This window comes from Chlorocebus sabaeus, chromosome 14, assembly GCF_047675955.1.
Source record: "Chlorocebus sabaeus isolate Y175 chromosome 14, mChlSab1.0.hap1, whole genome shotgun sequence".
Taxonomy (NCBI): domain Eukaryota; kingdom Metazoa; phylum Chordata; class Mammalia; order Primates; family Cercopithecidae; genus Chlorocebus; species Chlorocebus sabaeus.
Window position 1 is genome coordinate 106,939,050 of NC_132917.1, and position 14,476 is coordinate 106,953,525.

A 14,476-nucleotide genomic window follows, 5' to 3' on the forward strand; every position below is an offset into this window, starting at 1 on the left:
TAATATGCAGAAATTATGAGGTATGGGATTTTTCTCTTCTTTGCACTTCATTCTCTAGCTTTTCCACATTGAGCACCTTGTTTTCTTATTTCTCCTGTATTTTGTAATTTTCAAATGGGAATTTAAAAAATTTTAATAATGGTTTTAAGTGAGCCTTTTCATTTTGTGTTCAAAAGGGGCAGAGAGGGAAAGGTGAGGGAGGGAATCTAGGAGGAAACCACAGCACCCACGGGCATGACCCTCAGCTACCGCAGCTACGCCCCAACCCAGAGGGTTGTCAGTGCTCTGGGCTCATTCTCTGTGCCTCAGTTTCCCCCTCTATGAAACGGAGAGACATCTCCCTTCTTCACGCCTCACTGCAGGATAGTCGGGTGCCGCTTCTCCTGCCCAAAGTGAGGGCTGCATTTCAGCATCTGCACTGGTGGGTGGCGGTGGGGTGGGAATGCAGGTAAGGTGAAGCCAAAGGAGGGCAGAGAGCGTCTCCATTGGGGTAGTGGGGTCCTCTCATTGTATTAAGAACCTAGCATAGAAATTCTGTTTTTTAAATAATTAGGATGCATTGGGGTAAGGAAGCAGGGAATCAGAATTAAATTGCACAGAACAGCAAAAGAAACCTAAAGGAAAAAAAGAAAAAGATCCTGATTTAGCAGTATATGAGTTTTGCTGAGAAGCCCTGTTTATGAGGACCCGTTATTCACAGCTAATGGCCATTTCCACCAGAGCCATCACGAGGCCCCTTGATGAGTATCAGAATAACTTGGTTCTTTCCCTTGGTTACAACCAAGCCATCCTACACCAGCAATGTTCTGTTGCTGATAAAACCCAGCTGCCTGCTCACGTCTTTTAAAAAAAAAAAAAAAAAAAAAAAGAAAAAAATAGCAAGGTCACCCCAGTATATACGTCAACCAAATTCTAACTTAGAACCAGCATGCTTTGCTTTCAATTTCTAAAAATACTATAAAAATATTCAAAGATACTAAGAATAACATTCCAAGATCTCACCACCCTAACAAAATTGTTTTCCTTTTCTAGCACACCCAGACTCCCTCTAAAAAGACTGCTTTGAAGTTCAAATGTTTTCTGCTGTTGCTTTATTTCACTTACTTATTTTGGTTACAGCAACTCTAAAAAGCTTAACCAAAAAGAAACTGATGGATTAACTCCAAATTCACTCTTGGCCCTTCTAAAAGCAGGGCGATGAGGAAACCCTCGGCCCGCCTCAGTGGAGAAGTTCCCACTTGCTGGCGGTCACTGCCCTTCCTGCCTGGAAAGAGTCCCTGTATGTTGCAGGTTACTTTACAACACCTTTTCTCCCTTGAGGCTCATCAGCTGAAGCTACCATCTCTTTAGAGAAATTCCCTCAATTCCTCACAGTATTTAAAACAAATTATTTTTACCTGCAAGCCAAAAGAGACCACAGTATTTTCATTTTACAAGTGCAAAAAAAAAAAAAAAAAAAAAAATTGAAACAGAAGGTTAGAAAGCTTGTACCACATGACAGCGTGAGCTGAATCAGGGTGAGACAACTTTATTCAGAAAAGGGATGATCCTGCCAGGCACAGTGGCTCATGCCTGTAATCCCAGCACTTTGGGAGGCCGAGGTGGGTGGATCACCTGAGGTTGGGAGTTCGAGACCAGCCTGGCCAACATGGTGAAATCTCATTTCTACTAGAAATACAAAAATTAGCTGGGCATGGTGGACCACACTTGTAATCCCAGCTACTCCGGAGCCTGAGGCAGGAGAAACGCTGGAACCCAGGAGGAGAGGTTGCAGTGAGCCAAAATCATACCACTGCACTCCAACCTGGGCAACAAAGCGAGACTCCACCTCAGAAAAAAATAAATGTATAAAAAGAAAAAGAAAAGGGCTGACCCTGAATTACTCCTCCCCACATTTGCCCTTCAGGTGATTCCTAGGACCTGTCATATTTGTAAGACAAAAAGCAAGAAAAGAAATTTGCAGTAGACATTAAAGTGGGTTCAGTACACATGAAGAATCTGGTAACTGGCCTCACCTGTTCAACATCTATTTGTGAAAGCTCTCCAACCTCACATTAGACATGTTCTTGACTTCTCAGCTAGTCCGTGTTCAGGCTGCTATCACAAATAAACTACACAGTGGGTGGCTAATAAACAGGAATTTGCTTCTCACAGTTCTGAAGGCTGGGAAGTCCAAGATCAAGGCACTGGCAGTGACGGCTCACTTCCTAATTCACAGACGGTGCCTTCTTGCTGTATCCTCACATGGTGGAAGGGAAGAATGAACTCCTTTGGGCCTGTTTTACAAAGACACTAGTCCCCTGCCTGAGGGCTCTGCCCCCTGACCTAATCACCTCCCAGATACCCCACTTCTTCATGCCATCACTTCAGGTATTAGGTTCCAACATATGAATTCCAAGGGACACAAACATTCAGATCACAACACTGGCCTGTACAGAAGTACCAAACATATCATATACTAGGACTAGAATCCAGTCACAGATCTACAAAAGGTAGGCAGCACAGGAGAGAGGCACACCACAAAGCACATTTCAGGCCACATTGGCCAACCCCAAAATGCAAAACTGATTATACTTTGCCCTGCCCTAATGTCTGAACACTTCAGGCATGTTCATCAAAATCTCTCTCATGCTGCACAAATTCTTATGGAAGGCTTACTCATCTCATTAGATCAAGTTTATGTCAGGTCAGTCTTCCACCTTCTGCCTTTATGGGCCACAAAGACTCCTGTTCCTGGCACTGTGCCACTCCAGCCTCTGCTCAATCCATCACTTTCACCTTCAACTCCACTGCCCAAATTGTATCCCTCTGCGAAATGCCAACTCAATGCCCTGGGTCTTATGGGCATCCCTTTCGAGGGAGCTCAGCCCTGCCAACACCTTGATTTCAGACTTCTGGCCGCCAGACTGAGAAATAATAAATACCTCTTGTTTCAAAGGCACCTAATTTGGGGTAATTTGTTACAGCAGCCATGGGAAACTAATACAGTGAGAGAATAAAGAGGGAGGGAAAGTTATTTGCAAAACAACACCAGTTAACAAACATTAAAAGATTTACACAACTAGAAAACCACTAATTGCAATCCCCAACATAAAAACTGGTCCAGGCAAGGATCGTCAATGGACATGAAATGCACTGGCTAGAGAACAAGATATTCGCACAGGCTGCAAGAATCACTCCACAGATTGCAAACTGCAAAAACGTACCTTCAAAATGAAGCAGCGTAGAGGCCATTCCCTCCAGGGGTCACACTGAACACTGTCAAGTGGGACTAGCCCAGACACTACATGTTCCCAACACCACCAATTAGCAAGCATTGTTATAAAAATGTTTAACTGAACTTAATCATAAGGAAACAATCAGATAAATCCAGAATGTGGGACATTTATAGGAAAACGGCTCTGGGCTTACACACACACACACAGACACACACACACATGTATATACATAAATATGTACATACACACACACATATATATAGGTAAATGTCATGAGAAACAATCAAACAAACAAAAAAATGAGGCTATTATGGCTAAATTTGGAGACATAAAACCAGATGCAATATGTAAATCTTGACTGCATCCTAGATTTTAAACCAAACAAAAAAAATTTTTTTAATTAGCTGGGTGTGGTGGCACACACCTGCAGTCCCAGCTACTCAGGAGCCTGAGGCAGAAGGATCACTTGAGCCCAGGATTTCGAGGCTGCAGTGAGCTAAGATTGTGCCACTGCATTCAGCCTGGGCAACAGATTGAAACCCTGCCTCAAAAAAACAGAAGCAACGCCGGGCACGGTGGCTCAAGCCTGTAATCCCAGCACTTTGGGAGGCCGAGACGGGCAGATCACGAGGTCAGGAGATCGAGACCATCCTGGCTAACACGGTGAAACCCCGTCTCTACAAAAAAATACAAAAAACAAGCCGAGCGAGGTGGCGGGCGCCTGTAGTCCCAGCTACTCGGGAGGCTGAGGCAGGAGAATGGCGTGAACCTGGGAGGCGGAGCTTGCAGTGAGCTGAGATCTGGCCACTGCACTACAGCCTGGGTGACAGAGCGAGACTCCGTCTCAAAAAAAAAAAAAAAAAAAACAGAAGCAAAAAAAAAAAAAAATCTCAGAAAGGCTGTCACAGTCATTTATGGTACAATGGGAAGAAATTTAAATACAGACTATATCTTAGATGATATTATTTTGTTAATTTTTAAGGTGTGATAATGGTAATGAGATTATATAGATGAATACCTTTATTCTTATGAGATGTATGAAGGTACTTGAAGGTGAAGTACTGTTATGTCTGCACCTTTCAAATATTTCAACAAAAAGAGTATACATAAAATATATACAAAAGAGTAAGAGAAAGACAAATGTGGAAAACATGTAGGCATCTGGTGAATCTGGGCAGAGAGTATTCGGGTGTTCACTAAAATATTCCTTTAGTAGAAAAGACAGAAAATCTGCATGGAAATTTTGAAAATGTTGAAAACTCACAATTTCCAGGTTGTGCCTCCAACCCTCAGGCTCATACAGGCCTAGGAGGATCCTAGGAGCCTGCATTTGACAAGCCCAAGCTGATCTCATGCTCAGGTCAGCCTGGGAATGCCACTGGTACTAGGTTGTTGGATTTTAGCCGTCTGCTCTCCCCCAGGGTCCTCGGGCATCACAGTGACGTCTAACTTGCTGCACATCCTCCGAGGCAGAGGCCAGCAATTGTGTCCCGAGTGAATTATGGGGGCAATTGCCAATCATGCAGGAGCTGATCATATTAAGGGCAAAACTGTACTGTAACCAAAGTCCCAACCTCAGAGAGTTTGAAGCCTGTTACCATAAACACGAAACTAAGACACGTAAAACACTCTTTCATATGGCTTTCAGGTTTTATCCCTTTTCTTGTGAAGCAACACTGGCAGGAAAGAAAGGTACCACAAAACGTCACTACAACAAAATCCACGATACACCAAAAATTACATAAACGTTACTAGATGTCACAACTCTAATTTCCTTTTTTTTTTTTCTTTTGAGATGGAGTTTTGCTTTTGTTGCCCAGGCTGGAGTGCAACGACACCATCTTGGCCCATTGCAACTTCCGCCTCCAGGTTCACCAGATTTTCCTGCCTCAGCCTCCTGAGTAGCTGGGATTAAGGCGGCCGCCACCACGCCCAGCTAATTTTTTGTATTTTTAGTAGAGACAGGTTTCACCATGTTGGCCAGGCTGGTCTCAAACTCCTGACCTCAGGTGATCCACCTGCCTTGGCCTCCCAAAATGCTGGGATTACAGGCACGAGCCACCACGCCCGGCCTCAACTCTAATTTTCAAAGGCTAAAGGTGAAAAGATAATGGCTCCTAAACCCCACTAAAATATCAGAAAATGTCTTTTGTCTTTGATTTATTTTCTTTTCTTGAATATAGGCAATCTATTTTCCTCCCGGCCCCTCTCTCCATATCCCTCCTCCCTGATTTCTTTTTTGTTCTTGTTGTTTAAGGAATCAATCCACGTGGACAGGGAGAAGGGGAGGGGAGAACAGGCACCAAAATTCTGCTGGATGGGAAAAAGAAGATGGGTGAATGTGGGGACATGGAGAGAACACGGACACGGGTGGACAGTGGAACGGCCCATTTATACCTAGACAGGGTCAAGAACTGGCCAGGCCTGGTGCATCTGCAATGGGTGTGGCGGCAGCAGAGACAGGAAGTCTGATTTTCAAAGATATCTAAGAAGCAGGACAACTTCCAGCTCCTGTCCCGCCCTGGGAGAAGACAGGTGGCTCCATCTCTGAAGAGGGTGGAATCAGGGTCTCTGACAGGAGAGCCCAGATCCCCCAGGGACAATCAGGTTACTGATTAGGCTGCAGCCCTCGCTCACTGGGCTCCAGGATGCAGGCAGCCAAGCCTCCCCTTCCTGCAGGGACCAGGGAGAGTCTCGTGACGACAGCCCGGGAGGACCGACCCACAGCACTGAGATCAGAAGGCTCCAACAAGGAAGGGTTCAGCTCACAGCAGGCATTGCCCATCCCCGCTGAGTCCCCCACTATTAAACATGGGCAGGTCATCTGAGGAGAGCCTTACACAGAAACGGGAAGGCAGCCTAGAGGAAAGAGATCCTTCAGCAACGAGAAAAGAAAACAAAATTTTTAAAAATCAAGAGAATATACCATGAACTGAAGACCATGTTTTAGTTTTTTAAAAAAAGTTGACAGAACAAAAAAGAACTCTTATACGTGAAAAAAGTATGGCAAAAATAAAATGTAAAAAAATCACTAGAAGAGTCCAAATACGAAAATGAGGAGGCTTCCCAAAAATGCAACAACCTTAAAATGGTAGAAAATAGAAAATAAGAGGATTGGTCTGGCAATCCTTTATCAGAATAGTAGTAGTCCCAGAAAGAGATAAAATAGAAAATGGGAGGGGAGAAAATCACCACAGAATAATTCAAGAAAATTCCCAGAACTAAAGAATAAGTGTTTCCGGATTGCCAGGGCACAAAAATGCCCAACATGCTGGATAAAACACACCAAGGCACTGCGTATCTCGGAACACCATGGATGTATCAGTCAGGGCAGGCATTGTTAAGCTGCAGCAATGAGCAGCCCGAAAGCCCTCAGAGGCCTGAAACAACAAAGATTTATTCTTCAAGTTTATTTCAATCGAACAGGGTCATAGCATGGGTAGGAGGGGGTTCTGCAAGCTGAGTATCATCACTGTCAAGCTGAGTTCAGAACCAAACTAAAGGGAGAGAAAACTCCGGCAGCAACTTACACTCGCAGCTAAGTGCAGGCCCAGAAGTGGAAGCAGCACTTCTGCTCAGCTCCCGGGCAGGCCACTGGCACAGCAACCATGTGAGGCCATCAAGCTCAGGGAGTGAGGAAGGGAGGGCAATCCTACCAAGAGCCTGAGGGGCAAGGGGCTGGACATGTGTGGTGAACACTGATGACCAGGGATGAAAGGAAGACGCTACAATCTTCAGAAAGAGAAGGACTGGCTTGAAACTCTTCAACAATACTGGAGGCTAAAAAGGATTGGATCGATGCTTCAAAAATTCGAAAGGAAATTTTTTTGTGTAATTCTATACTATCAATCTATCAGACATGAAGGCAGAAAACATACTTATGGGTAAAGTCTCAAAATTCACCTCCCATCACATCCAAACCAGGGAGTGAAACAAGGGGGAGTCAGGAGGAGAAGTCAGGAGACAGAAGCCCTGCGGTGGGCACGTCCAGGCTGATGTGGGTGCAGGTGGTGAGGCTGGCAGCTCATCCCCAGATGCACACACAAGTTTCAGTAGAAGGCTCCAGGGCCCTTCTTCAGGAAGGGGTGCTGACAGAGGGGCATCCTGATGCCCGTGAACATCGTGGGGGAAGATGCGACAACTGGCAAAGAGTTTGCAGTGGGATCTGTCATACTACATAGAAAGCAAGCAAATTAGAACACCGGCCAATTACTCGCTGGAGAAAACAAAAAGCAACGTACATGACTCACTAGAACAGCATTTACATAGTCACGCTTGTAAACACTGCATGTTGATCTCCGTGAGATTATACCACATCAATACAGGAGGGTAGAGAGCATGCACGGGGGCAAAGAGAAGAAAAAAATCATCTCCCAAAGAACAAAGTCACTAGGTAATATCTACAACTGAAAAATCAGGAAGCCAGGTGATTCAATGGCACAAAGATAAATACCAAAATAATCAGCTAAAAGAAATGAAGTGCCTAGGGGCTGGGTGCGGTGGCTCAAGCCTGCGGGGGGCCAAGGCCAGCGGATCACCTGAGGTCAGGAGTTTGAGACCATCCTGACCAACATGAAGAAACCGTCTCTACTAAAAATACAAAATTAACCAGGCATGGTGGCACATGCCTGTAATTCCAGATACTCAGGAGGCTGAGGCCGGAGAATCACTTGAACCCGGGAGGCCAAGGTTGCAGTGAGCCGAAATCACACCATTGCAACCCAGCCTGGGCAGCAAAAGCAAAACTCTGTATCAAAAAAAAAAAAAGGAGTAAAGTGCCTATTTCTGGGGAGAGGGAAATGGTGGCAGGGGATACTGTTTGGCCCCGTAGAGGCTACTTACCTTTTTATACTATATGCATGTCAAAAAAATAATACGTTAAAGGTTATTCAAGCCGAGTCTGCCCAGGAGATACCTAGTAGGTTGGCCTGATTTTTGATTCAGTACAAAGGGTAGAAACTGAGTTCTTTCAATGAGCCATGAGCACTGCTATAAATGCTACAAGGGCTGAAACACATAAGACACAATCCCTGTCCTCAGAATCGGGATTTCATTGAGGAAAAAGCCAACATATGAACGGGAAAGAACTCAAGTACAACGCAAGTTGGCAGGTGGTCAACCCCAAGACATGAAGAAGAGTTATGTGGTATCAAGGAGGAGACTCAGGGCCAGAGTAAGTAGCAAAGGCTTTGGGAAAGATGTAAGGAGCAGAAGGAGAAAGGCTAACAGAACTTGAGTTCTGTTCCCGAAACAGGGAGGGCATTTCTGCAACGGAGACTGGCTAACAGTGAGGGTGTATAGAATTGGGAAGTATGGACAGTTTTTTCAAACAGTGGTGAGAGTTTACTTGTAACAGGGAGGACAAGATTATTAATTAGGAAAAGCAGAGATTAGAAAACACAGACATTACGGTTGAGGGACTACATTTTCAGCGTCCTTGGGTGTTATCAATCACAAGCCCTGTAACGTATTTCCCCGCAGAGTGGCTCAGACTTAGCAAACCTGTTCCTTATTAACACTGCCTCCACCCTGTTTTAAACCCCTCATAGCTAAAATCACCCATGTCGTGGGCTGCACCCCAGGCCTGCCTGCCTGCTCTGGCCCCTTCTGCCTGGGCAGCCTCATGGCTGTAATTTTGTTTTCACACTCCAACAATACCATCCTTCTTTGCATTCCTAGAATACTGCCTGCTCTTGGCTGCCGCAGGACCTCTGCACACACTGCTCCTCCTACAACTTGCTCTCTCCTATGACCTCCCTGTTAACTCCTACATAAGCCATCCATTCTCAGCTCACTTTTTGATTCCTCAAGAAAACAAACATACCTGATTGCTCTCACTCAGGAGTTCCTGCCACAGTTCTCATTCATCCCTTTCCCTCACACCAGTTTGTAATTTAACCTTCATTTCCAATTCATGCCCACCTCACCATCTTGGCCAATGGGTCTCAAAGTGGGGTCAGGCCACAGCAACAGCATACAGAACAACCTGTTAGTGATGCAGATTCTCAGGCCACAGCTCAGACCAACTGAATCAGAATCTTGAGGAGGGAGACAAGCAGTCTGTGTTTTTAAAAAACCCTCTAGTGATTCTGATGCATGCTTAAGTCTGAGAACCAATGTGCCTGACTGTGGTATACGGTCTGTACCACCACAGCACAGACCAGGTGTTCTAGCACCCCATGGTGTCTCCTGGTGCCAAGTTCAGCGACAACAGTAAGGACTTGGTAAGATTTCCTGGTTAGATGAATAACAGGTTAAAAAAAACTTTCCGGCCGGGCATGGTGGCTCACACCTGTAATCCCAGCACTTTGGGAGGCCGAGGCGGGCAGATCACGAGGTCAGGAGATCGAGACCATCCTGGCTAACATGGGGAAACCCTGTCTCTACTAAAAATACAAAAAATTAGCCGGGTGTGGTGGCAGGCGCCTGTAGTCCCAGCTACTAGGGAGGCTGAGGCAGGAGAATGGTGTGAACCCGGGAGGTGGAGCTTGCAGTGAGCCGGGACCACCCCACTGCACTCCAGCCTTGGCAACAGAGCGAGACTCCGTCTCAAAAAAAAAAACCAAAAAAACCATGACTCCATAACTCCCCTAGTTTATTAATTCTAAACCCTTGCGGCAACTTTAGAATATCCCCAAAATAAAATGGAAACTGCTGTCGGAAGACCTGGGTTCTAGCTCCTGCTCCTAGACCTTTCTGGGTTCAAATTTTGGCCTTCCTTCTCTTGCTATCTGTGTGATCATCCATAAATTTGCTAATCTCTCTTGGCCTTAACTTCCTCATCTCTAAAATAGGAATCATTATAGCACCGATTTCGCAGGGTTGCTGAATGATTCAGACAATGGCACTAAGAATCAAGACTCACATACACAGTTAAGCACTGAACAAATGTAGGTAGTATTATTGCCATAATAAATAGTTATTCAACTTTAAATGGTCTTTCCTCTTGGGTCTCAGCTTTCTTACTCAAGATTGACCACACACACTTCAGACTAGTTCTTCCTCCCTTGCAAAACTACTCACATCTAACACCCATCGGAGGCCTGAAACCTCCCCTAGCAACCCAGAGTCCTGCTGGGGTTTTCCAGCTCCACCTCCTGAACAGCTGGGCTCTAGCAGACAGGCTGGATCTACTCATACTTGCCTTCTTAGAGCTCAGCTGAAGTCACTTCAGACAAGTGAAGTCCCCACTAACCTCGGGAATCAGATCTTGATAACTCAACAAGTTAGCAGGTGATTTCATTTCAGTGTGTCTCGGTGGCTAGCATTCGAACGCAGCTCACACTGGGAGCTATTTCCAGTCCAATTTCGGTACTCGGTGACGTATTAACAACAGCAATTAAAACATATGCCCAACGAATAGATCTTAAAAAGGACGGTTTCTGACTTCCCTAATAAGCAGAGAGCCCACCACCTGCCTGCGAAGTGCCCCTCCTGCCCCGTCTCCAGGCAGCACGCTGTGAGTGATGACAGAAACTAGACCCGCGCACGGCGAAGCTGCAGGCACGCCCCGCCCGGCCACCGAACTGCCTGCCCGCTGGGCCCGCCCGCCGAGCCCCGGGGGAAAACCTAGAATGGGGGTGCCCGTGCGCCCCAACACCTGGCCACGGCAGCGGCCCGGGGGGCCGCCCACACTTGGCTCCCCAAGAGTTAAACGTTGAGTAATTTTCCTGAGGAGCAAACAGTCGGAGCGGGGGCTCTGCCAACGGCCGCAGTATTTTTATCCGACTTAACCAACACCGCGGCGCGACCGCGGGTGTCCCCAAGGGTATCCCCACGCGGCACGCTCCGGAGTCGCCGGCCGGGATTCTCACCGGCTCCCAGCGCGACGTGGACGACAGCGCCGCCGCCGAGTTCCCCGGACAGGAGGCAGGGACCGGGGGCCGCCCGAGGACGGCTAAGGGCCCCTCCGTCCGGGGTCCGCGCCCGGGCCTAAGCTGTCGGGGGTGTGCGCCCAAGTTGGCCCGCTTTGCTGCAAGAGTGGAAAGGGGTGGGAGCAGAAAGCGCCGGTCCCGCCCGGGGCGGGGACCAACGCGGGGCTGCAGGGCCGCCTCGGGGCTCCGCACCACCGCCGCCCGGCCCACCGCGGAGCCGGGGAATGAATGGGGCTCCCCACCTAGCCGCGGGCGCGCACTCACAGGCGACGTAGGCCAGCAAGGCGATGCCCAGGAGCAGCTTCATCCTCCTGCGGTTGACGGCAGACACGAGGCGCAGCAGCGCCTTGCTCACCATCCCCGGGAGCCGCGCGGGTCCAGGGCCCTGCCGCGCGGGGGCCCGCCTGCTGCACAATGCGCGGCGGCGGCGGCGGCCCCGAGAGCCCCGCCCCCTGCCGCCGCGAGACCCCGCCCCCGCGCGCCGGGCTTCCTGCCGGCGGGATCAGCGCGCACGCGCGCCTCCACCCCCTTCCTCCGGCTCCGCCCCCGCCCCGCCGGCTTCTCTTCCCGCAGGCGCAGTTGCCGCTTTTCTTGTCCTGGTTTTCGAAGAATGTGGCCTGGAGGGCTGGTGGGCGGTGCGGCACCGCGCGGCGCAGCGCGGCGCATGCGCGTTCCGGTCTGTTTTCTCCGAGCTGTAGCGCGCGGGCGCCAGCCGGGAAGTGCTGCTAGGTTTGATTCGCTGAGGTGCGTCCCCAGCCCAAGGGCACGACCGTGGTGGCCAGTTTCCGAGCCTCGCCCGGCTGGGGGCACGCGGTGGGCATCCCGGTGTTGCCGTGAAACGAAATTTATTTGCTAAACTTGGCCGAGCTTTTGAAGTTGTTGAATGCCTGCCTCAGAAAGTTGCCTCGTTCTCTGGGCTGTGTAGTTGGGTTTTTTTAGTTAGAATATCGGCAGCGAAAATGATAAATCCCCTAAACCTTGCCGAAATAAAAACTGGCTGCGTCTTTTTTTTCCTTGGCTATGATCAACTGGGGTGCTTTTCTTTTAAAAATAGTTTTTTATTATTATTTTAAAAAGCAGTGCTGAGTATATTAATTTAGGGTAGACGAAGAAAGGATGAAATTGCGCTGTCTCTGCCTAGAGATAAACCATGAACACGTTGTCATGTGTGTTTCATTCAGTCTTTTTGTTGATCTGTTTTATAAGTGCTGTACTTATTGCATAGGAGGTACCTGTGTTTAGAAAGCATTTATTGAATGATTACAAGCAAGATGTATCAGAAGATCCACAATCAGAATCTTGTCGTTGGATCTGCTGAGAGCTGGTCCCATGGAGGAAAAAAAGACAAGTACACACAGATGTGTGTGATGCTACGTCAAGAGAGATCCCAGATTTGGGATCTGCAGGCTTCAAGAGCTCATCTTCAGCTATACGGAGCAACTGGAGTCAGCAGCAGCTCTAGTTCTTGGAACCTCAGGCCATTTTGCTCAACTCAATAGAACACCCTCCTTTAGATTTATTAGAAACCTCCAAGAAAAAGAAATATGGCAGCTGGTACTAAAGCAGGAGCTTTATGTTACATCTTTCAAACTATAGTGCAAGTGCCGTGATTCTGATAAAATCTCCCTCCATCCTACCGCGCCCCTAAACGTATTGAGAATCCCTGACTAGGAGGAAACAGGCTGAGCGGTTTGCTGAGGCTGATCGCCCCTGCTGTGCATGCTGTCCATAGATGGAATGGACTTCTTTCGAGAAGCCCAGCTCCCTGACTCTGACTGTCGGAGGAGGCTGCCAAGTGACAAAACACCTGGCATGGGAGACTGAGCCCTGGGTTTCCAGAGGGGCCAGGCCCCCAGAGCACACCGGTTTGGAACAAATCGATTTTGTCTGTAAGTCTGCATTTCCTCGTGGCTGACTTTTTGGGTTTGCCTTAGATCTATGGTTTTTGAAAAGAGAAGTAATTAGAGCAAGTGGAGCTCTAGGCCTTTCCCATTCCATGACTCCGTGGTTTTTAGATTAAAGATGAGGAGCAGAAATGGAAGAAAAGAACAGTTCATTAGCACTTGACCTATGGGCAAAATCAGACTGAAGCTTCTAGGCAGATTTCAAGCATTTTAGGTTTTAGGTAAGGTTTAGTTGATAGGTATCCTATTAGATGAAAAAGGTAAGAAATTATGGGGTATTTGCCATTTCTGTACTAAACTCCTTAAGCCCAGCATTCCCTGTTAGCATTTTTTCCTGCTGCTGGATGCTATTGCCAACTTCTGCCCCGTGGGATTAAGTATATTGAAATACCATTAGCAGCTGCAGTTGAAATAGCTGCTGCTGTCATTATTGCCACCCAGAAGGCGGTTGGTGTTCCAGGACGCTGGTGTCCAGCTCAGCCGCAACCAGAATTAAAGAGTAAGCAATAGTAAGTGTGCACCCAGTGGAGGTAAGAAGGCCTGAGGGAGGGGGATGCCGGAGAGGCCCTGTAAGCTCTGGGGATCTTGGGCGTAAGTAGCACCATTTCCCTGTGCTGCTTGCCTCCCTTGTCTCTTCCCAACCCATCCCCACTTCCCCAGTGGGGTTCTGGGCTCATCCCTCCCTGCCCCCTCCCCTCACTGTCAACCCTCTCATATTTCCAGTGGATAGGTTAACAACACTATTTTTGAGCGGTTGCATAGTTTTGAACAATTACAAGTTACAAGGTAGTGTTTTTGATACTTAGGGTAATTAAAAAATGAATTGTAATATGGCTTCTCTTCTAGAGTGTTCAAAGCCTGAGGAGTGGAGAAAATTAACATTTATTAAACCTCTGCACTGTGCCAGGGACTGTTATGCAATGCACTTGCATTGTTACCTCATTGATATGGTTTGGCTCTATGTCCCCACCCCAATCTCATCTCAAATTGTAATCCCCACATGTCAAGGGAAGGACCTAGTGAGAGCTGATTGGATCATGGAGGTGATTTTCCCTATGCTGTTCTCATGATAGGGAGTTCTCATGAGAGCTGATGGCCTTTTTTTTTTTTTTTTTTTTTGAGACGGAATCTCACTCTGTTGCCCAGGCTGGAGGGCAATATCACAATCTCAGCTCACTGCAACCTCCGCCTCCTGGGTTCAAGTGATTCTCCTGCCTCAGTCTCCCAAGTAACTGGGATTACAGGCACCCGTCACCATGCCCAGCTAATTTTTGTATTTTTAGTAGAGATGGAGTTTCACCATGTTGGTCAGGCTGGTCTTGAACTCCTGACCTCAGGTGATCCACCCACCTCGGCCTCCCAAAGTGCTGGAATTACAGGCGTGAGCCACCACACCCTGCCGGTTTTAAAAGTGTTTGGAAGTTTCCCCTTCACAGCATTTCTCTCCTCTCCCCTGCCGCCAAGTGAAGAAGGTCCTTGT

At 47.7% G+C, this 14,476-nt stretch overlaps 1 protein-coding gene across 2 annotated transcripts in view; it reads right to left on the reverse strand.

Moving 5' to 3' along the window:
- The window catches only part of UXS1 (UDP-glucuronate decarboxylase 1), a 94,329-nt gene extending 82,789 nt beyond the window's left edge, over window positions 1-11,540 (reverse strand). Inside the window, exon 1 of one of the 2 annotated variants that reach the window (XM_008008291.3) lies at window positions 11,357-11,540. In XM_008008291.3, coding sequence (XP_008006482.1) covers window positions 11,357-11,450 — 94 coding nt within the window. In that variant the 5' untranslated portion in view covers window positions 11,451-11,540. The remainder of the gene's footprint in view (window positions 1-11,356) is intronic. The other variant, XM_008008292.3, reaches the window with a different exon arrangement.
- Between the last annotated feature and the right edge of the window lie 2,936 nt (window positions 11,541-14,476).